This window comes from Passer domesticus, chromosome 10, assembly GCF_036417665.1.
Source record: "Passer domesticus isolate bPasDom1 chromosome 10, bPasDom1.hap1, whole genome shotgun sequence".
NCBI lineage: Eukaryota > Metazoa > Chordata > Aves > Passeriformes > Passeridae > Passer > Passer domesticus.
Window position 1 is genome coordinate 34,011,753 of NC_087483.1, and position 23,633 is coordinate 34,035,385.

General features: G+C 44.4%; 1 protein-coding gene across 25 annotated transcripts; it reads right to left on the bottom strand.

Moving 5' to 3' along the window:
• Window positions 1-1,372: 1,372 nt before the first annotated feature.
• MUC13 (mucin 13, cell surface associated) lies at window positions 1,373-22,380 on the bottom strand. Of its 25 annotated transcripts, none has more exons than XM_064435058.1 (21): window positions 22,222-22,380; window positions 19,620-19,676; window positions 18,914-18,976; window positions 17,767-17,823; window positions 17,183-17,233; window positions 16,591-16,641; window positions 16,253-16,315; window positions 15,674-15,724; window positions 15,336-15,398; window positions 14,756-14,806; window positions 14,165-14,215; window positions 12,540-12,656; window positions 11,527-11,633; window positions 9,861-9,919; window positions 8,366-8,517; window positions 6,921-7,046; window positions 5,663-5,774; window positions 4,540-4,577; window positions 3,771-3,858; window positions 3,340-3,544; window positions 1,373-2,469 (listed from the first exon to the last, which is right to left on the bottom strand). In XM_064435058.1, the coding sequence occupies exons 1-21, from the start codon at window positions 22,277-22,279 to the stop codon at window positions 2,419-2,421; spliced, it is 1,671 nt and encodes a 556-aa protein (XP_064291128.1). In that variant the 5' UTR covers window positions 22,280-22,380; the 3' UTR covers window positions 1,373-2,418. The 25 variants fall into 25 exon arrangements, with proteins under 25 accessions (XP_064291128.1, XP_064291127.1, XP_064291132.1 ...); XM_064435057.1 differs by having other exon boundaries at window positions 17,761-17,823; XM_064435062.1 differs by lacking the exon at window positions 18,914-18,976 and having other exon boundaries at window positions 17,761-17,823.
• Window positions 22,381-23,633: the final 1,253 nt, after the last annotated feature.

Sequence of the window (23,633 nt, forward strand, 5' to 3'; positions counted from 1 at the left end):
GAGCCAGGCAATTTACCTCAGTGAAAGACCACAATGACCATTCCAGTGGGCTGTTACTGTTGATAAAGAAAAACCTTTTCATTCAGCTCCATGTAAGCCCAGGTTTCAGTCTGCCATACAAAGATTGGCAGGAGGAGGTATCCAAGCAAAAGTAGCCAGCTGAATGAAGTTGAGTTTCATGACTTTTGGCCTGTTTCTGCCTTTATCCCATCCACTTTCCAGTGTCTCACCACATGCAAACTTCCCCAGAGTGGAGTCTGTATGTGGTTAACAGAGTACTGCAGACAGCAGAACCTTTTCCTGCTGCTGAAAAGTCAGAGAAAAGGGGGAAAGAAAAGGTCTGAGCAGAAAGATTAGAAGCTGGGAGCATCTCCTTCACCTAGGTTACTGTGGAGACAAACAGGGCTCAAAGAAAAAGAAGGGGGTAGCAGCAAAGGGAGGAGCACACATTAAATTGCTGGGGGAGGGAGCTGGTCCAGCTTGTAGGGCTTTTCTAACGAGAGGAAAAATGAGTCTCTGCCTCTTGTGATAAGTGTAACCACCGTGCCTTGCTTTGCTCCTCACAGGACAGTACTCTCAAAGGAAAAGTCAAGAAATAAGACCAATTCCCTCCCCATCCTCTGAGCAAGGTATCATGAGTAGTTAAATGCAGCTAGCCCCGCTCCCTCGGAGCCATGCTGAGTGTGCAGAGATGCACACAGATGGTGGGCTTGGCTGGGGCCACCAGAACCTGGTGTCCTACAAACCCTGCCAATGGCAGACACTGTGCAGCCAGGTGACAGGAGAAAACTGGAGGAAACAATGAAACCTCAGGAGAACAACAGAGAGAAAACGGCACCTTTCCTCACCAGGCTGAGAAAGCAGGGTCTACCTCCTTTTGCTACAGAAGCCACATGAGAAAGATCAGGACTATGCAGGTCCCAGCTTTCAATCACTAAACTGGCAAGTGGGAGCTGGTTTTGAACATGGAGAGACTGGGAACAAGCATCTGCATGGACATCCTGGTAATCTGCACCCACATACGATGTTCTCTACCCCCAAACTTGTCATTTAAGACACTTCTTTTCATCTGGGCCAGTAACAGCTACCATCAGAGCAGCTTGTCCAGCATTATCAAAGGAGATCCAGCTGCACTAACTACACAGTTCCCACCAAAAGCAACCACTGAATATTGGTACCAGTCTCACAACAATAAACATTTTAACTTAATTAATACTTAATAACATTTCTGAACTTCTGAGTGAAAGCTGGGTGCTGATGTAACTAGTCTGTGCACACTTGTGTCTAAACTATGCATAAATTTTAACATAAAATAGTCTCTGGAGTTTTAAAAAACACTTAAATCACTGGCAGGAACATAAGAAAGCCTTGGTACTGAGAAAAAATAATGTTTAATAGGAAAAGTTAATCTGCACATATAAAAACCAAACCACAAAATACAACAGAATTAAATGATTCTTTAAATGATTGTAATCTATAAATATATGTACATATGTGTGCATACAAGTATTTTATATAAATATAATGTTAATGCCAGTCAACAGATAATGCACACTCGGTAAAATACAAATTCTTTTACAGACAGATTTATTGACTGTATGTAAGAAATGTAAGAAATTTAAAAAAAAAAAACCAAACCAACCCAAACACCAAGCTTATTATCATTCAAACATAAAGACTGCAGAAGAAAGAAAAATGCTAACACTTTCCACAGGAGCTAAAAATGTAAAATCAATGCAGTTTTGCAAGATGAAGAAGAATAGTGTTTGTTTGGAGATATTGTATATTGCCATTGTATTGGGAAAGAAGGCTGTGGAAAAGGTCAGACAAGTGCCATTGTCTCTCACAACCCATGTCAGCAGAGAACTGAACAAAATGCTTTCAGATGGCAAATACTGGGGGTTGAGGAGGGTGAAAAAACCTGTATCTAATACAGTAAAGTGAAACAGGTCAGATTCTCATGAAAAACAGTTTTCATCGTCCCAAAGCTGTAGTTCAAATTAAGTGAGCACAAATCCAAGTGAAGCTCTGGGTACTGATGTTTTTCAGCATCACAAATATTGCCTGGACCATCTTCCAGAAGAACTGAAAACCAGCAGGGTTAGAATCCTGGTATCTTGTGTACATTCACTCTCTTGCCAATGCACTGGCCTCTTTGAAGAAGCCTAATGTTTATTGGAGCACATTAGTTCTTTTAAAAGAAGTCCTCTTCTTCACCCTACTCCCTAACATTTTTCCCTTATTTTAAAGTTGATCTCTTTCAAGCAAGAATCTTCCTCTAGAAAACCTTGAGAGAATCTGGGGTTAAGGTCGTTGTTGTCTCTTCTGCTGAAGTAACTGCATTGGTGAGAGGCTGTGAAACTCCTTGCTCTGATCCAGTGTTGTGGTGGTCGTCCATCCTCCTGCTGCTCTGCTCACTCAGTATCTGCTCTGCGTCCTAAAGCCCGTGGGCTCCCGTGACATTTCGTACTACAGAGAATGTTCAGACAAGACAAGAAGAGAAATAAGGACTCACAAAGATCATCAAGTCTAACACTTGCATGAAGGGCCCATACAGGGTTTGATCCCACAACCTTGGTGTTGTTACTGAGCTAATTTCAAGCCTCTCCTTCCTCTGTGGCTCCCTTGCAGAATTCAAGGATAAATCAGGCTTTTTTTTTTTGGAATATGCCTTCCACATAACGACACACCACTGCTGATCAGGCTCCCCTGTGCCACAGCAGTCCAAAAACTGTTCTATATTATTCATGGTGCTTCACACCTTTCCCCTCTGCAAGTCTGCAGCAGCTGCAGGTGCTCTTGCTGTGAACAAAGCAGCAGCAACCCCTGGCAAGGCAAGAGCACACAACCCCTGGACATCAGTCCCAGCTTAAACTGACTGAATCTTGCATGAGGCTGCAGCTAGGAGGTGCCACTGCAGCACCTGTTGACTCTACAGCAGCCCAAAAGAAGCTCAGGTGGTAGCAGCCTGTGATGCTTGCAGGCACACCTGTGCTGAGGGATGAATTTGGCCAGTGCAGACAAATATCCTATGACACAGCAGGCCCTGGGCAGCCAAGCTCTTGCTTTGACCCTTGTTTTTCACATATCCTTCCCGTGGCTCAAGGATGACTGCTGGGGCTTTAGAAAGGTCTTCATGAGTGCTGATCTCTGCATTGAGGAAAATTTCTGTATTAAGATAACTTTTTCCAGCTGCAGCTACAGTTGTTTGGGTGCCTTTATACCACTTTGAGACCAAGGGAGGATGTACAGAGGGGAGCTTAGGTTCCAAAAATGTCTGTAGCCCACAGTGCTACAGTTCAGGAATTCCATTCCCACAGGACTATGTGAAACACTTACCAAATCATCATAATCCCTCTCTGGAAAACGATCTCTATGTGCAGAACGCATCTCATAGGGGTTGTTGGGCTGATATCCTGGGTTTGCATGGCCAGAAGTGGTCTGCACCCTGGGGAACATGCTTGGTCTGTCTTCAGAGGCATTAATGTCAGAATACCCTGACTTCATCAGGCTCCTCTTCTCTGGATTTTGTTTGTGCTTTGCTCTTCAGAGAAGATGAAAGAACAAAGATTTTAAAAGACTGTTTAGTGTGCCTTACTTATTAAGTCAAATTTACTGATTTGTCCACTCCCACCTTATTTTGAATGCTCAGCCCCCTTCTGAAGCATGCAACAAATTCTTATAGCATGTTTTTTTTTTTAGCTAGTGCAAACCCTTACTTTGAACACACAGCAAAGCAGTTTCTATTCAACTGTAAGGAATACTCTTACCTGACTGAAATAACAGAGACTGCTATCACTAAACTCAGGATAATGGCTCCAAACACTGTGCCCACTATTATAAGGATGAGTTCACTGTCTGAGGGGAGAAACAGCAAAAAAGAAATGTGTCAATTAATAACTCACAGTGAATATTGAAAAAGGGAAGGGAAGGGAAGGGAAGGGAAGGGAAGGGAAGGGAAGGGAAGGGAAGGGAAGGGAAGGGAAGGGAAGGGAAGGGAAGGGAAGGGAAGGGAAGGGAAGGGAAGGGAAGGGAAGGGAAGGGAAGGGAAGGGAAGGGAAGGGAAGGGAAGGGAAGGGAAGGGAAGGGAAGGGAAGGGAAGGGAAGGGATTTATTTTAAGGCTCCCGGTGCTTACAACATTTTGTGGACACAGAAGGATGTAAATTAAGGATCTGCATTAAAGACCATCTCTGATGGATGGCTGTTTTGACTCCAGCTCTACGTCCTAATGCTGTGCACTGAATGGTTTTACTCATAGTTATAGGTGAGGAACAGCAACAATTGGATTTAGGGGTTGTTTCAGCTAGTATTGATGCTAAACTCTGTAGTTAGGTGCCAAATAGGCTCTTCCTATGCCCTAGGCACATAAGATAACAGAGAAATTTCACTTCTTTTCCCATAAAGTAGTCTTTCTATAAATACAGAATGGTGGCATCCCTAAAGGCTACCACTTCTTTTTTTTTTTCATCTCAGACAGATTAAGAATTACTAGGTATTTTTCAAGACCATAATTAAAAATCAGAAATTCTTATACTTACTGTCAGTGCAGTCCTCCCCAGAGAAGCCCACTGAACAACTAGAGGAGAGAAAAAAGAAAAAGGGGAAAGAAAGAAAGAAAAGATGATTTTTAGGGTCCCATTTAATCCAAACCATTCTATGATCACAAAACAATAGTATATTTCACCAATTTATCAGCAATTTCTCCACAAAGTGTGTTCATTACAGGTTTCCTCTTTAACTCTATCTTACTGTTAAATTATTTACTTTCATTAAAGTGAAACAATCTGCGATTTTCAGAGTGATTTGTGATCTCAGCACTAAAAGTTTCAGCTTCTCAGTCTGCAAAATGTTAAAATGACCTAATTTTTCTAAAGAACTAAACTCTGCACCTCTGAGGTACTTAGAATTGGCATGCAATATCTTTAACACAAGCCTCAGTATAAGGTCTATAAGGACTGGCAAGTCTATCTTCCTCCCACAGTAGTTTCTTATATTTAAAAGATATCAACTTTATGGTAAGAAATGTTCAATTTGCAGCAGTAATAACTACAAAAAGAGCTGAATTAATGGATATGGGGAGTGAGTCTCTTTATCCACCTGAGCAGAGCACAACCAGTCACTCACTTGGCCTCACCAGCAAACACCCTTGTTCTGTTCTGATCCTGAGCTGACAGAAATAATTTCAGAGAGAAAACCAAGCAGGAATTTATCACTAAACTCAGGAATTAAGGTCTGAAAGTTGTTGGGAAACAATCCCCACTGACACCAGTGCAAACACTCCAGGGACTGGAGGCACGTCCTGCTCTAATGCCTTTTGCTTACTAAACACTTCAGCAGAGCAGCTCCCATGGCTCAGCCCCGCTGCCAGAGCAGTTTGTGTTTATGTGGTTAGGTGGTGGAGCACTTTATCCTCTTCACTGACTCACGGGTGACCTTGGCTCTCCTTCTTTTCCTCCGAGGAGTTATGAGTGCACACAAAAGACTAATGCCAAGGAGTGAAAATGCCACAACTTGTGGCACCACAGCTTGTGACACCCCCTGCTCCCCCTTTGTGATTCACAGCCCAGCTGCTCTTCTGGGCTGCACTGGCCCTGTGGAAGATGTTCTTCTCCCCTACCTTCACCCACAACACAGGGACGCAATCAAAAGCTGAGTACTCACGCCACACATTCTCCATCCTGATTTTTAAAGTTAATCATACATTTGCATGTTTGACCCACTTCTTCTTGTATGCAGTACTTGTGTTTCAGTGCAGAGCAGGTTTTACTGCAAACTGTATTTTCAGGGAGAAAAACATGAGTGAATTGCAGATAGAAGATTATTTTATTGCTCTGAAAACACACACCCACCCCTCTCCTGTGCTTTGAAGCACCCAAATGTATTTTTTTAGGGCTGTACCCATGTAAAGCAAAAACTGAAATATAAAATCACAAAATTAGAAGTAAATAGGCTGTGTTCAAAACCATCCAACTTCATCAAAAAGGAAATCTGGCTAGGCTGCATCTTCCATAGGCAAGCAATGGCCTGAAGTTTGATCTCACAGCAGATGATTTGCCTGGCAAATTGTATCAGTTTTAGTCAGGCATGACACCACAAAGGCCTACACTGGATCACATCTCACTGGGATTTATTGTAGCCAGCTTTCATAGCTTTAATATGGATTTTTGAAATTTTTTTTGTTTTTCTAAAAATTTTACATGTTAGACTTTTTTTACTTCTGTAGTGTGAAAATTTTAGTTTCCATAAGAAGAAAAGAAGTTACTTTGAAGAAAATTAGGGACATCACAGGGCTTTGGAGGGTAGCCAAAACATAAACAGAGCACTCACTAAAAGACTCCAAACAAGAAAGTAAGTAAAACTAACAGTTTTATTATTAAACTAACAGTTTAGTACTAACAGTCCCCAAAAATGACAGAAAACATTCTTCTCACAAAAGCCTGTCTAAATCCAGGTAATGCAAACATAGAATTAAGAACAAAGGACAGAGCCTTAACAGGGTATTGTAGTGCATCATGAGACTTTCAGTTCTGCCAGCTTCCTTCAAGTAACTTGTAGAATTTATTCCCAAAATATGTCCTAGCAGAGAAGGCTGTGAGTATAGAATTCAATTTGTTCCATCCTTTATGTGTTTAGGTTTCAGTTCTCACCAGGACTCTTAACAGTGCATTTAAGGAGTTGCCTACTCACTGCTTTCAGTGATTATTTCATCAAGTTTTAATATTTTATTCTACTGGAATAAAATTATAGATTTGTTTAAAGTGAAATATGAGGATATGTTTCTATGGCTTTCTTAACAGTATGCCCATTCCCTGATTTTCAGAAGCCAGCACATTTGCCCAGCACCTTTCTCAAAAAGGGACCAAGACAGGGAATAAGCAGATCAGCCTTTCAGTGATAGATAAAGCAGAGAGCTTCTTACCTTTACAAGAACGATCATCCCCTTGTGTTTTTTCTAAATCAGGTTTGCATTTGCATTCTGGAAAATCTTCCCCTTCACACACTGTGGTTTTAGGATCACATCCATAAATATCACAATGTGTTGCCACTTTAAAAGAGAAACAAGGAGCAAAGTTGAATACCCTTCCATAGAAAGCAGTGCACTTGCCCAGTAAATCATAAACCAATTATTTAATAATTCTAAGTAGAAAACAATTATAAGTCCTTTTCTTCGGGCATCAAGATTGCAAACTTTTGGACTAGCCCTTTTTTTCTTCCTTGCTCTTTAACAGTTGAAGTCCTGTTTCCATCACTTCTTCTGACCTTCTGTTTCTCAGCCTCCTATAATCATCTCCAAACCTTCCTGGCTCCAGCCCATAAAAAGGGACATTCTTCCCATAAGTTCATATTCTGAAAACTAACTTTCTGACTCACCTTATAAAAATTTTTAAAAAAACCAAAAACAACCAAAAATTAAAAAACCCCCAAAAAAACCCACCCAACTCTACAGAGAAAAAACATGACTATTCTACTATTTTTTTTTTCCACAACTGAGCTGTGAGACCCAGATCCCATACAGTTCTAGAGAGATAGAAATGTTTATGGGCATGCAGCTCATTTCATGAGCAGCATTAGTATCCTGTTTGCCCAGTGTGATGCTCTTTAGATCCATGCCCTTGTGGTGGGAATGGTTTAAAGACCTCAGTGCATAGCATGCTGTAGAGAGATGTGACTGTACTAGTGCCTTGGGAGCTCTCAGTGGTTTTCTATTTCCTTCTCACAGCTGAGGATACAGTCACCTTCAGACAACAAACTCAGGCTTTAAGCCATGAAACAGATTCTTCATTATTAGCTATGCCTTTTAAAAAAGCTGATTTCAAAATAGGAACTTATATTAAAAAGAAAATAGAAAAAGCATCCTTATTTTAATTAGGAACTCATTCTCCCACATTACACCTTTAATAATGCAAGAATTTACTAGTTTAAATCAACAAATCTCTTAGCTCAGTAGCTAATAAGTGAGGCCTCATTTCAATTATCATGGCTTATTATGGGAGAAGTCTAAAGAGAGTTTAATCCTATTTTGCCAGTAAAATACTAGCATATTCTCAGAAGCATAATATATATATATTTTTTTTTATCCTGATTTTTCCCACTTCTTAACACTCAGCAGGTTAAAACCACCATGCCATTGTTTACCAGGGAAAAATATTTTCCTTTTCTTCTTTACAGAGGGAGTAGGAAGCCTTAATAAGACAAAAGAGCCTAGCACTGAATTGTTGGCTCTTCAAAATTACCAAAGATTGAACATTCAGCTCCTTAAAATCAACAAGGTTTATGATTTGATGCCCACAGAAATCTTCCAAGTAGGTTTTAAGAAGCTCTGTTTCTGCTGATTAACTGCTTCCCTAGCAAGGGGTTACATACCCTCATAAGAATCAACCAAGGACCGGTCATTCCCGATTGCCTTTTCTATTGCAGCGCTAACCGTGGCCGCAGTTGCATCGGAGCTCTCCCTGAACAGGTTTGTCACTGCTACATTCAGTCCTGGAGCAGCATTTCTGCTTTCACCTGGACGTCTGAAAAGGACAGATAATACCATTTTAAAGTTTCACATCATCTATATGGATAGCAAGCTAGATGCAAAGATGAGAGAAAATTTCTGCCAAATCTCCCTCCCTCGCTCAGCTTCTTTCTTCCCATAAAGCAGGTAGTTGCCAAGAGACCTGAAAATGAGTGTAATTCTTGCTCAGGAATACATTAACAGCCATCTTTCCAGGAGGTCCAGGTATAAATAGGTAGCTGCTGGCTTTAGTGATAACAGCACTTCTCCTTTGCATGCTTTTGATACACAACTGGCATTTTCTAGCTGGGTTAACCTCAAACCAGCTGCAGTGTGGAGAACCTCATCTCCTAAACCCTAATTTTCACATGTTTCCATCAGCCTGTGGTGTTATCCAGGCGTGATGTGGAGAACCCACCCTGATGGGTGATGAGGATAATTCAGGGTGTGACCTGAATGAATGCAGAAGGGTCTGTTTGCCATGTAGAGCATCTGTGCAAGCCACACACTATCTGGGTTGGGTTCAGCTCACAGCAACCTCCCTGGTGTGAGGTGGAGAGCAGCAGTGACTTCCCTGTTCTTCAGCTAAACCTCCTGCTGCCAGGATATGCACACAAATATCCTTAAGTGGCAGACTGCTCAATTCCTTGAGGTGTTACTGTGCCCCACGTCACAACTGCTCTGCTGGAACTCTGCTAGAACAACATTCTGCTTAGCTGCTTAATCCCTGGGGTGCCCTGAAAAGGCTGACACTGTGCTAGCATGCCAGGTTTTGCTTGATAGGGGTTAGGAAACACAGAGAAGCTGGCAGAGCTCTGGGGACAGTAACCTGTAACAGATGGGGATAGGAAACAAGAGACTCACAGGGTCTACCTAGACCAGCAAGGGACCTATGCCCACAGCTACACCACAACCCATCCAGTAGCATCTTTTCTCAACCTGCCATCAGGAGACACCAACAAATGCACAATAAAAAATGCATTTGCTATGCCTTCTGTAACAAGGGTTTTTAAATTAAACTGGGACTCCCAGCTGGGTAGCACTCCCAACAGGCACAGGAACTCAGAGGTAACTGTTAGAATTTCAGACATATCAGATATCACAGGGACTGCTAGCTAGAGCACAGGGCTGCATCCTACATGGTGCTAGAAGCAGGACATATAGTGTGGAGCTGCCTCAGCCTGCCCATTTCACAGGAACACTAGTGTAAAAATGGGGCCAGCATCCCTCCTGTATGGGCAAGCATTTTGAGCTGAACTCATCCCACATCTTTTATTGAACTGAGAACTTCAGGGGAAACAGATTAAAATGAGGTATGTGGAAGTATGTACTGTGTAAAAAAGAAACCAGCAGACTTACTGAATTTTCACGATGACAGTTTCTTCATAGCCTGGTAGAGTTTCAAAGGCCTCCTCAAACTATAAAAGAGATAGAAATTGGAGTTCAAGGCAAGCAGAAACATAGACCAAAATCACATGAACCGCTGAGGCTTCAGCAGTAAAGCTTTTATGCAGAATATGCCACTACAGGCACAAATAAAGGAAGGTGATGTGTTAAATCCACCAGGAAAGGTATTGCAGAAGAGGAACAGTGGGGTGCTGCTGTAGAATATGGATGGGAGGGCAGTGGAGGGAGGGAGAATGAATGTCAGGCTGGCTTAACTGGCTGATAGCTACAGATACCCCTTTGCAAACTCTTTGCTTAGGAGGGTGTCTCCACAGCACCAATCTGTGTACAGTTAGGGGGAAGAGGGAGAAGTTGATCTCCTCACAGATGGCACGTGTCCCTGAGAGGCAGTGAAGTGGGATCATCAGGGTCAGTCTTGGAAGGTCAGTGGGAAGAAGCACTGATGAAAGTGTTGGGAGCTCACCAGGATCAGAAGAAAAGCCACTGCTCTCCCTCATCCCATGAGAAGCAGGGAACAACCAGTGGAGGCAGCTGCCTTCAACTGCCACAAAAGCAGGAGGCACCATGAGAGAGGATAAGATGTCTAATTCAACTGAAATGAAATATTAACTCTCTCTTTCTTTGTAATAAAATTCAAATCACTTTCCATGCTATTTTCACTTTTGCATTCTATTATGCATTTATTTTAGTCCTACATGTGATGCTCTTCTGTAGCCATATCATGAAAAAAATGCTGGACAAAAAAAAATTGAGAAAATATTTTTTAACGTTCTGGAGGAACAACTTTTGGTCACTTTCTGAGACAACCTTCCTAGTAAGCAATATAATAATATGCAGAAATTGATAACCATTTTTGATCATTCCTGATTAACACAGTGAATATTTTTTAAACAGATATCTGGTAGAATTGCATATATGTTCTTCCTTACTGCCAGAAAGAGAAATACGCAAATCCACTTGTTTCAACATGGCAGTATAAATTAAACTGATCATCTTTTTTCTCCAGGAAATCTATTACCAGATTTTATGTATAATCATAGAATTATAAAAAATGTTCAGTATCCATTTCACTAATAACATTAAAATACTAACACTGGAGACTTATGGAAGAGTGTTATTATTTGTTATTTAGATACAGCTGGACAGCCATTTGGAAAAGTTTGTGCTGCATGGAGTCAATAATTTTCTTTAAAAAAAATTTAAAGTTGTTCATTTTTACTTATACTACTAATTATTATTGAGTCTTCAGCAAACAGTGGAGCTCAGAAACTCAATAGGCTGGAAAACTTCACTCAGCCCCATTGCTTCTGGAGAGGGAATGGTGAAAGATGCAGAGAAATTTATGTGAGAACTCCCCAGAACAGAAGTGGTACTAAAAATGCAGATAGTCAGGGGTTCCCTTCACTTTACCAAGAGCCATGCATGTGTCATCTGAGGGCAAAGTTCAAGTCTTTTATAAATAGGTCTAAACTAATGTGAAGCATTCTTTGAAAGAAGTAGAAATCTTGCAGAGAGGAACTTTTCTAGGCCCCACATTAAAGAGAGTGCCCTCTCTGTCTGCATGACATCCAGTATAGCTTTAAATATATGGGAGGGGGAAAAACCCATTGTCACTCACAAAGGCTGATAATTTGTTGGACAGTTCTTGATACTCTGTGGAATTTACAAATTGAAGATTTTCACTATAAGATGCATTCACTGTAATGGTGGCTGGGTATATTTGCCCTGGAATGAGAACAGAGAGTGTAAATTAGAAAGCATTCAAGAAAGTCCAGTTTCACCTTAGAGTTCTCCAGCTTTTAGGGATGGGGAAATAATGCAGAAAATAAATCAGTTGTATTTTTCCTATATGGGAGGGATCAATAGAGGACAAATCAATTCAGTCACAGTGGAGGATGTTCTTTGGCTGCCAGGGAAGAAGGCAGGATCCTGGGCCCAACCAAGCTGTCCTGATTATGAAACTGAGTAACATTAAACTGTCAGCATGGCCTGAAGCTACAAGACTTTTTGCAAGGTGTTACAGAATTTAGTGAGAAAAAATGTGTATTGAGTACTCCAAATTTGCAGCTATTAAGCAGCTAATGTGGTTCACTGTGGTTTACAGAAAAAGTAATTCAGAATCAAACTGCTTCTTAAGCCTCACAAGTAAATCTGAGAATCCTGCCTGCTGATCCTCAAATAAGAAGCCCTGTTTTCTCACATTCTTGGCCTTCAGAAGCATTTCAGAGATGCATTTCCACAGGACTCTGATGAGTGTTTAGCAATGGGGAAAATCAATCTGGTTGTTCACAGGTCTTCATAAGTCTGGTCCTTTAGAAATCATTGCCATTAACATTAATGTCAGGTTTACACTTGCATTTTTTTCCTGCTTTTCACTCATTTTAATCTCCTACACCCCTGACAGAGAATTCACCTTCTTTTCCTAGAACATTAACCTCCTTGGCTGTCACTGTTTTGCAAGATTGCAATCTAGGCCATTGCAGGAGTGGCTGCCTGCAAAGCAAGAAATCACTCAGCAGTCACTTTCCCAGACTGATTATGTTTTCAGTTATAACATGACAACAAGCTATATGGGAAGCAAAATTCACCTGAGCAGGAAACCAAAAGCATTGATGCCCTTCTGCAACTCACCTTTGCTACAACTCTTATTGCTGTAGTAGTATCCATATTTGCACACACAGGTATAATTGCTTTGTAAGGAAATACAGGTAGCTGAACTTCCACAAGGATCTCCACGGCAGAAGTCCACTAATACCAAGACGAAAGATATTGACATTAGGGTTTCTGTGAATTTCTTCAATAGCCAGCTCGTGTATAAAGTCATTCATATATTGAATAGTTCATAGATACTATGATTCTGCTAAGGGAAGCTACCAGGTATCTTGTAGAGAGTATAGATGCAATTGCAGAGCATACAGCTATATATCTTGCTTGTTGAATGCATAGTAACTGTTTTCCCTAGACAATCCAGCAGGATATCACAGTGAGGACACAGAGTATTGCTGAAATTCATTATCGGTCACACTGAGCATTCACAGTTCAACTCTACTTAATACAACTAAAAGCAAATCAAAGAAAGAAGGTATATCAAGGCTTGCCAAAACCAGTGACTGTTAGAAAAAGACAGACTGCAATAGTCTGTGTGGCTTTAATACTTGCCTTATTATGACAGTATAGCTCAGTCCTTTACTGCAGACACATTAATGAGGACAACAAAGTGAATCACAATAGTATATTTTCTCAGAGTAATTATATATATTCTGTAAGGTTTTAGAGTATGTATTTTATATCTATATCCATAACTTAAGTGGTTAATAAGTAATTAAAATTTATACTTTTATACATCTTATATATAGGATGGCAATTACAGTTCTCATTCAAGCTATCAAATTCTGTTTTTCACCCTGCCTTGTTTTTTTACACTTCACGTCCTAAGTACAGTCTCATACTTGAGACATTTTCTGTGAAACGGGGGAAAAATAAGAAGCTCATTCATATCCCCCCGCAAAAAAAAAAAAAAAAAAAAAAAAGAAAGAAAAAAGAAAAGAAAGTAAAACACTCAATGAATTTTCATTTCCTATAAGGTTCATCTCCAAATATATTTTCCAGAGAATCTAGTGAATTTTTTTTTCCTGATGAAAAGATCCCAAGCTCAAGGCTACAACAATTGTGAACTCTTCCAAACACATCCCACTTGGAGCAAGGGCCCTTGTGAAATAGTGGCAGGGAGATACAGCATTAAATGAGGACACTTTGCCTACACAGAAGGCCCTACTGGGATTAAAAATGGTGGGGTATGGAGAGCTCAGGACAGACACATGCACTGTCCCCCAGAATGTGCTCCTGGCCCCAGCTGCATGCCAGGATGTGCCCTATCTCCCTCCCTGCCCATGCTCCAACAGCCTCAGGAACAACTCCCTGTAGGGCCAGGTCAGGGGCTGGCCTGGGCACCTCTTTGCAGGCATCCTCTTGTATCCCTGTCTGGTGCAGGCGGCAAAGGCACCTAGCACAAAAAAAAGCAGCCTCCTCCAATCCTCCGCAACACATTCTCCTTGCAGCAAAGACCAGCAGGAAAAGAGGTAAGAGTGGAGGATAATCATGGGCACCATTTGGTCAGCTTAGTCTCTTCTGGAAGAGGAACTTGGGAAACCCAAGCAGGGGAACTCCTTCTTGTCTGAAGGAGCTACAGAGCACCCTGGACTTGGTTACTCCAAGCTGTGCTTACAAAATGCTGCCTCAGCATTTTTGCTCCTTACCTGCAGGTGCTGAGGTTGGGGCAGGATCTGTTCCATTTACAGTACTGTTATCTGAAAAAGGGAAGAGAAGAGACGTGGCAGCACTGCCTAGCACTGTCAGTTCAAAAAGCATCAAGCTGGGAGTGGAGATCAATAGGCACATTCTGCTCTGTGTTCCCCAGCCATGGCCCCCAGCCTCTCCCTGCTGGGATGTGTCCCAGCTCCCTCCCTGCCCATGCTCCAACAGCCTCAGGGACAACTCCCTGTAGGGCCAGGTCAGGGGCTGGCCTGGGCACCTCTTTGCAGGCATCCTCTTGTATCCCTGTCTGGTGCAGGAGGCAAAGGCACCTAGCACAAAAAAAGCAGCCTCCTCCAATCCTCCCCAACACATTCTCCTTGCAGCAAAGACCAGCAGGAAAAGAGGGAAGAGTGGAGGATAATCCATCTGGTAATAATGGGCACCATTTGGTCAGCTTAGTCTCTTCTGGAAGAGGAACTTGGGAAACCCAAGCAGGGGAACTCCTTCTTGTCTGAGGGAGCTACAGAGCTCCCTGGACTTGGTTACTCCAAGCTGTGCTTACAAAATGCTGCCTCAGCGTTGTTGCTCCTTACCTGCAGGTGCTGAGGTTGGGTCAGGATCTGTTCCATTTACAGTACTGTTATCTGAAAAAGGGAAGAGAAGACACGTGGCAGCACTGCCTAGCACTGTCAGTTCAAAAAGCATCAAGCTGGGAGTGCAGGATGACAGGCACATTCTGCTCTGTGGTCCCCAGCCATGGCCCCCGGCCTCTCCCTGCTGGAGTGTGCCCCACATCCCTCCCTGCCCATGCTCCAGCAGCCTCAGGAACAACTCCCTGCAGGGCCTGGTAACAGGCTCACCCTGGCCTTCTCTTTGCATGGATCACCTTGCACCCAGGCCTGGTGTGAGAAGCAAAGGCTCCAAGCAAGAAAGGAGCAGCCTCTTCAAATGTTCCCCAACACATTTGCTTTACAACAAAGACCAGCAGGGAAAGATGGAAGAGTGGAAGTTTTTCAAGGTCATGGTCTGGGTAATTTTGTCTCCAGGGGGAGAAGAACTCAGAGAAACCCAGGCAGGGGAACTTCTCCCTGCTTGGATATATGCAGGGCTCCCCGGAACGTGGTTACTGCAAGCTGACCCAAGAAGGTGAAGCCTGAAAGCTTTTCTCCTTACCTGAAGGTTCTGTGATTGGCGTCTCTGTTGGCTCAGTAGCTGTTCCATTATCAGTACCGTTTACTGAAGAAGGGAAGAGAAGAGACATGGCAGCACTGCCTAACATTGACTGTTCAAAAAGCCTTGGGCAATTCTGTATTCTTTCTCTCACAGCCCTTCTCTCACACCCTGCTCCTTACAAGCAGCAGGTCTGTACCCTCCCTGCCTTTCTCCTCCAGGTGACCAATGCTGAGTTGTAGGCTCCCTGCAGCAGCACTGGCTCTGAGGCATCCCGTGCACAAGACCTGGTTACTCCAAGCTGTCCCTACAAATGCTGCCTCAGCAATTTTGCTCCTTACCTGCAGGTGCTGAGGTTGGGGCAGGATCTGTTCCATTTACAGTACTGTTATCTGAAAAAGGGAAGAGACGAGACGTGGCAGCACTGCCTAGCACTGTCAGTTCAAAAAGCATCAAGCTGGGAGTGGAGATCGATAGGCATATTCTGCTCTGTGGTCCCCAGCCATGGCCCCCGGTCTCTCCCTGCTGGGATGTGCCTCAGATCCCTCCCTGCCCATGCTCCAGCAGCCTCAGGAACAACTCCCTACAGGGCCTGGTAACAGGCTCGCCCTGGCCTTCTCTTTGCATGGATCACCTTGTACCCAGGCCTGGTGTGAGAAGCAAAGGCTCCAAGCAAGAAAGGAGCAGCCTCTTCAAATGTTCCCCAACACATTTGCTTTACAACAAAGACCAGCAGGGAAAAATGAAGAGTGGAAGTTTTTCAAGGTCATGGTCTGGGTAATTTTGTCTCCAGTGGGAGAAGAACTCAGAGAAACCCAGGCAGGGGAACTTCTCCCTGCTTGGATATATGCAGGGCTCCCCAGAACGTGGTTACTGCAAGCTGACCCAAGAAGGTGAAGCCTGAAAGCTTTTCTCCTTACCTGAAGGTTCTGTGATTGGCGTCTCTGTTGGCTCAGTAGCTGTTCCATTATCAGTATCGTTTCCTGAAGAAGGGAAGAGAAGAGACATGGCAGCACTGCCTAGCATTGACTGATCAAAAAGGCTTGGGCAATTCTGTATTCTTTCTCTCACAGCCCTTCTCTCACACCCTGCTCCTTACAAGCAGCAGGTCTGTACCCTCCCTGCCTTTCTCCTCCAGGTGACCAATGCTGAGTTGTAGGCTCCCTGCAGCAGCACTGGCTCTGAGGTATCCCGTGCACGAGACCTGGTTACTTCAAGCTGTCCCTACAAATGCTGCCTCAGCAATTTTGCTCCTTACCTGCAGGTGCTGAGGGTTGGTCAGGATCTGTTCTATTTTCAGCACTGTTATCTGAAAAAAAGAAGAGAAGAGATGTGGCAGCACTGCCTAGCACTGTCAGTTCAAAAAGCATCAAGCTGGGAGTGGAGATCGATAGGCACATTCTGTTCTGTGTTCCCCAGCCATGGCCCCCAGCCTCTCCCTGCTGGGATGTGTCCCAGCTCCCTCCCTGCCCATGCTCCAACAGCCTCAGGGACAACTCCCTGCAGGGCCAGGTCAGGGGCTGGCCTGGGCACCTCTTTGCAGGCATCCTCTTGTATCCCTGTCTGATGCGGGAGGCAAAGACAGCTTAGCACAAAAAAAGCAGCCTCCTCCAATCCTCCCCAACACATTCTCCTTGCAGCAAAGACCAGCAGGAAAAGAGGGAAGAGTGGAGGATAATCCATCTGGTAATAATGGGCACCATTTGGTCAGCTTAGTCTCTTCTGGAAGAGGAACTTGGGAAACCCAAGCAGGGGAACTCCTTCTTGTCTGAGGGAGCTACAGAGCTCCCTGGACTTGGTTACTCCAAGCTGTGCTTACAAAATGCTGCCTCAGCATTTTTGCTCCTTACCTGCAGGTGCTGAGGGTTGGTCAGGATCTGTTCCATTTACAGTACTGTTATCTGAAAAAGGGAAGAGAAGACACGTGGCAGCACTGCCTAGCACTGTCAGTTCAAAAAGCATCAAGGTGGGAGTACAGGTTGACAGGCATATTCTGCTCTGTGCACCCCAGCCATGGCCCCCGGTCTCTCCCTGCTGGGATGTGCCTCAGATCCCTCCCTGCCCATGCTCCAGCAGCCTCAGGAACAACTCCCTGCAGGGCCTGGTAACAGGCTCACCCTGGCCTTCTCTTTGCATGGATCACCTTGTACCCAGGCCTGGTGTGAGGCAAAGGCTCCAAGCAAGAAAAGAGCAGCCTCCTCAAATGTTCCCCAACACATTTGCTGTACAACAAAGACCAGCAGGGAAAGATGGAAGAGTGGAAGTTTTTCAAGGTCATGGTCTGGGTAACGTTCTCTCCCGTCAGAGAACAAGTCAGAGAAACCCAGGCAGGGGAACTTCTCCCTGCTTGGATATATGCAGGGCTCCCTGGAACATGGTTACTGCAAGCTGTCCCCAGAAGGGGAAGTCTGAAAGCTTTTCTCCTTACCTGTACCTTCTGAGGTTGGCATCTCTGGTGGGTCGGGATCTGTTCCATTTTCAGTACCGTATTCTGAAGAAGGGAAGAGAAGAGACATGGCAGCACGGCCTAGCATTGTCTATTCAAAAAGCCTTTGGCAATTCTGGGTGTGTAGGACAAGCGCTGAGCAGGGACGTCCTGTGGATCATTGTGGGGCTGAGCAGTCAAAGTCCTGAGCACTCTTGCCCAGCCTCTTGGCTCTCCCTGCCTCGGATACATTTGTCATCTGATGTCCCCAAGGGCAGCACTTGAGCACGTCCCAGGGAGGCAGTGGATGGCCCCCAGCCCAGCTGTGTTCCCCGTCTGCAGCATTCTCAGCCACAGGCACACACACGTCTCAATGCAGCAAAGATCCCTTTGCCTGCCCAAGGAAGTCTACAGCAGTCAGAGCAACTTGGGGGAAGCCATGAGACTGGGCACAACCTGCACCTCTCCACTCCCCCATGGTGGCCTTTGGCACAGGCTCATGTGGGTGGAGGCCAGAGGCACAAAGTCTTTCCCAGTGCTGGGCCATGGTGATGGGGAGGTGGCCTGCTGGCAGTAGGGATGTGCTCATGCAAGGCCCCATGGAGGAAGAGCTGAGGGATTGAGTGGCTGCCCCTCCTCAGGGCGATCCCAGCAGGAGCTTTGACCCTTCTGCTTGGGGCTCCCCAGCATCAAGCTGGGAGTGCATGACAACCGGCACAGTCTGCTCCATGGTCCCCAGCCATGGCCCCCGGTCTCTCCCTGCTGGGATGTGTCCCAGCTCCCTCCCTGCCCATGCTCCAGCAGCCTCAGGAACAACTCCCTGCAGGGCCTGGTAACAGGCTCACCCTGGCCTTCTCTTTGCATGGATCACCTTGTACACAGGCCTGGTGTGAGGCAAAGGCTCCAAGCAAGAAAAGAGCAGCCTCCTCAAATGTTCCCCAACACATTTGCTTTACAACAAAGACCAGCAGGGAAAGATGGAAGAGTGGAAGTTTTTCAAGGTCATGGTCTGGGTAATTTTGTCTCCAGGGGGAGAAGTACTCAGAGAAACCCAGGCAGGGGAACTTCTCCCTGCTTGGATATATGCAGGGCTCCCCGGAACGTGGTTACTGAAAGCTGTCCCCAGAAGTGGAGGCCTGAAAGCTTTTCTCCTTACCTGTACCTTCTGAGGTTGGCATCTCTGGTGGGTCGGGACCCGTTCCATTTTCAGTACCGTATTCTGAAGAAGGGAAGAGAAGAGACATGGCAGCACTGCCTAGCATTTTCTGTTCAAAAAGCCTTGGGCAGTTCTGGGTTTGTAGGACAAGTGCTGAGCAGGGAAGTGCTGTGGATCATTGCGGGGCTGAGCAGTCAAAGCCCTGAGCACCCTTGCCAGCCTCTTGGCTCTCCCTGGCTCTGATGCCTGTGTCACCTGATGTGTCCATGACCCCTTGTCCCCCAAGGGCAGCGCTTGAACACAAGGACCTTACACACACTGTAAGGTAGTGTCCCCTGCTTTGTGGACACGGCTGTGTCAGCCAAAGCTGTCACTTCCAGTGGCAACCAGCCTCATTCACACGTCCCTGCAGGATCTGGTCACAGGATTCCCCTGGGCATCTCTACAGGGATCGCCTTCTATCCTGGTCTGATGCAGGACATAAAGGTGCCAAGCACAAAACCAGCCGCCTCCTCAACTCTTCCCCAGTGTTTCCTTCTTACAGCAAAGAGCAGCAGGGAAAGATGGACTTGTGGAGGGCATTCACAGCCTTGATCCGGGCACACCTGTCTCCCCTGGGAGAGGAATTCAGGAACACCTCTGTGGGGGCTGCAGAGCTCCCTGGGACTGCTCCCAGAAGGGGCTGCCTGAGGGCTCTGCTCCTTACCTGCAGGTATTGAGCTTGGCGTCACTGTTGTGCCAGCAGATGTTTCAGCAGGGGCTTCTGATGGAGGGAAAAGAAAAGAGATGGCAGCACTAGGGAACTCTTTGCACCCAGGACAATTGATGAGCAGACAAGTCTGGGAGGACCTGTGTGTGTTGCTGAGCAGCCACTCCTCTGGGCAGCCTTACCCTGGCTTTTGTCAGCCCCAGGCCTTGTGCTGTGCTGTACAGATTCCTGTGGACCTTTCTATTCCAGGAATTCTTCTTCTGTCACAGAATCATCTTGAATATCAAGACCTTCTTTCCCTGGACTACACCTCTATGTATTTCTGACAGTATACATTATTTTTCCTCTTTCTATTCCTTCCCTGTCATAATTATTTCTGAATAGAAGGAACCCTGCGTGATACCAGCCAATTGTTGAAAATACTTCCTCTAACTTTGGTTTCAGCCTTTGTTATTGTTTTCTTTCAAAATATTCTAGTTATTTGTTTTTCAGTCGTTGGGTTTTGCTTTATTTAACCAGTGTCATTCTCAACTCTTGATAAAAAGAATGAGTTCAGGTTTGAGGGGTTGGTTTGTTTTGTTTTTCTTAGATGTAAGAAGAACAAATAAGAAACCAACCTTGCTGATAAATGTGTGATACTGACAAATGGCCAGTTTGCATCATGTAATCTAACTTTAATCTGAATTAGTTAATTCTTATTATTAACTCTTATTAATTAATCATTAATTTACAAGTTAAGAATAAACTTATTTACTCTGTATGAATGCTGCTGCAAGCATAATTTTATCTAAAGCATTAAAAGCACATAGCTGAAAGACTTATGTATTTGTGGCTAAAATCCATGTCCCAGTGTCTGCTGCACATCTCAGCAGACATTTGAAAATAGACCCCACTATTCTAGAGCTTTATAAGGCTTTGAAAATCCAAAGTGAAGAAAATCTTCTACATTTTTTATTCTGATTGACAATGTATCTCACATAGAAAAGGCACATGCGAAAGACAAGTAATCCATTAGCCTCCTCTAGGTGAAGGGGAACACGAGCAATTGTGGCAGCTCCCTGCCAGGCCTCTTGCCTCCACTGGTCATTGAGTTCTATAAACAGCATTATTTGTTCCCTAGTTAGTATAAATGGGTATTTTTCCTAAAACCATGACAATATGAATGTCTGCTGGCCATTCCAATGGGCAATGGATGTTGGAACAGCAACCTATTACAGAGGTAGCTTTTTTTACAACTGCTGGAGCTGGGAGGCTCTGGCTAACCACCGTCCAGGAGTACCTTTGGACTCAGGAAGAACAGCATCCACGGTGCCAGCAGAGTGCAAGAGCTGCAATTGAACCTTATGGATGGGCTTGACAAAGGTAAGCTGAGCAAAGGTGGCTAATTTATGGCTCTGTGTGCCTAGATCCAACCTTCTATGTATGGAAACAGGATGTGTTAATGGGCTTGGGCATTACCACTGTGATAAAGAAATGGATGTTACCACCAAGGACATACAATAACAGAGACATCTGGCTGTTGAGCAGGGCAGGGCCTTTGCCAGTACTATTCAAATGGACACATCCTGCAAAGCTTTTACAATGTTTGCTTAGAATGAGAAAGGTTTGTGGGCAGATCTATCCTATGCAAAGTCAGATCAAGTGAAAAATGGGTATTGCTTTCAGTAAGTCTTGGCACAAGAATTTTCACATCTTGCTATTACCTACAAGCCTCCCACCAGGATAACAACCAACAGACAATCTTGAAGATTTCTATGTTTATGATTTACAGCTGAAAATTGGTCTGTAGCACACTGTGGATGTTGCTGGAAATACATCTTTCATTCACAGTATTCAACAGAGACCCACAACTCTCTGCCACCAGTTGCAAGCTTAACAGGTCTTAATTCAGCTGACAACTCTGCAATTTTATCTTTGTATAGCTAGGAGTTCCTGTCCTCTCACAGCTTCAAGCTGCTACAAAACTCTTCATGGAGATGCTTTACTTCTGCTAATGTTTTCACCCCTTCATACCTCTCACTGAGTATCAGGAAAAGGCGTTTAGCTGTAGGCTCCGGCCCACAACTACCAACTTTGGCACAACACCAAAAAATGTACTAAGTGGCTTAAGGAATGACACCTTTAGTTTGAACAGACTATGGTGCTATCCTCTTGAAAGCTGGTGATGATGTTTCCATTAATTTATTTCAAAAGGAGAGAACAAAAGCTCAGTGAGCCGGCTCAGAGGGAGCTGCTTTCCAGACTGGTTGGTTAAGGAGCCTCTGGCCAAAAGGGTACTGGGGTGGAACAGTTGCACCTTTTGTTATGACTGTAACAGAGCTTGAATTACCTGGGTTTAGTATGAAAGTCCTGAAAACTGCTCTTGGAATAGGCTGAATTAGGTTAATCATAAGCACCAGTGATTTTCCATTGTTCTGCGAACAAGGAAAGCCGTCGGCTTACAGTGACATCTTTCACCATTAATTAATCAAAATCTAGACATGCTGAATTGTGTATCACAACTGGCTTCTCAACAGCTGCTGAAAGTACTAGAAAATCCATTCACTGCCACACAATAGCTGCCTTGATAAATCACAAAACAGAAGATAGTGGTTCTTACCTTTCAGAAGGCTCAGCACCAGGCCGAGGCACACAGCGAAGAGCACAGAGCGTCTCATTGCCACTTCTGCTGCTGCTGCCACTTGCTGCTAAGCCTAAGAGAAAGTGCCTTTCTCTTCTGGCGTCAGCTCATTTAAGGTCCCAGGCACAGGTAAAGAGCTCAGCCCTGAACTGACGTCATGGTGGCAAGTGGCAAATGATAAATTCAAGCGGTGTTTTTCTTCCTCCTCAGGCTGGGAGGAGATTTCTGGACCTGCAGCGTTCTTCCTTTAAGTCATAAATACTTGAGATCTGTTGACACAAGGAAGTTACTGCTAAATAAGCTGACATGGGAACTGACAGTGCACCAGCTATCCCCTGCCAGCTTTCCATACCAACACCTTCCACGCAAATTAAATGAAGAGTGCAGTATAATCTGTTCTTAAAGTGGAAGAGGTGACCCTACCCCAAGGCACGCTAATTATGCACTTGGAAAAGAGTACCTGGGATCCACATGCTCACTTCCCTTGCAATAAATCACCAGTACAGACGAGCTTCATTCCTCAAACTCCAATTATTTTTTTCTTATAAGCAAAATCTTATGCTAAAGCACTTCTTACTTCTTAACAGGGTCAAAAGAAACAGAAAACTCCTGCATCTCTGACATCAAAGAAACAGGTCTGACATTGGCCCTTCTAGCAGTGATCATGTTTTTTTTGCTGCCCTCTTATGTGTGTTGCAGGCTCACTGAAGTGGTGAGCGAAAAGAGGAGCAGGCGGGACAGCCAGCAGGTGTTTTTGTATTTATCTGAGTGGCAGCCTCCCTTTCTTGAGAGAAAGTGTACTCCTGATAGAGACACATTGGTAACCAGGGAATGTCAGGCTGGAGCAGAAAGCCTGCAGCAGGTCTAGAAATGACAAACAGCCCAGAAAGGCGTTAAGCAGGTAACCCTGCTGTGATGCGTGGAAAATAGGTTGCTTTTTAACGTTGTACTCTAGGAAGCTTCTGAAATGGCCAGTGAGAGACCAAGATGGGAAAAAGGTCTCTGTGGGCAGGAGTTGGTTATCCTGCCCAAGTTTTCCAGTGTTTGTTCTGCCTTGTGCTCCAGTAAAATGCACTGCTTGAGATCAGCTGGGCCAGATCAGTGATTTCCAGTTCCTCCTTTTCAGGCAAAGGTGTAATTTCTCTAATTTTGAAGATCTGAGTGACTCTGTATCCTGCCACAACTGCCAGTAAAGTCTTTCTCTGAAGAAAACACAGGTTATGCCATCATTACTAGACAAAAGGAGGACGAACAACCCATCAGTGTATCCCCTGAAATGCCACTTCTAATGGCTATGGTCCTGGTCTCCTCTGGCAGACCCCACTGCCAGCAACACAGGCAGGTTATGAACACACTACTGAATGCCACGTAACAGCTCAGTGTATTAAATG

Excerpts from the sequence above, each read along its gene's own strand:
- MUC13 (XM_064435057.1), bottom strand. The coding sequence starts at position 22,279 with ATGAGACGCTCTGTGCTCTTCGCTGTGTGCCTCGGCCTGGTGCTGAGC. Across the intron at positions 16,316-16,590 it reads CCAACCCTCAGCACCTGCAG|GAAACGATACTGATAATGGA; the intron begins GTAAGGAGCAAA and ends TCCCTTCTTCAG. Across the intron at positions 14,807-15,335 it reads GCCAATCACAGAACCTTCAG|ATAACAGTACTGTAAATGGA; the intron begins GTAAGGAGAAAA and ends TCCCTTTTTCAG.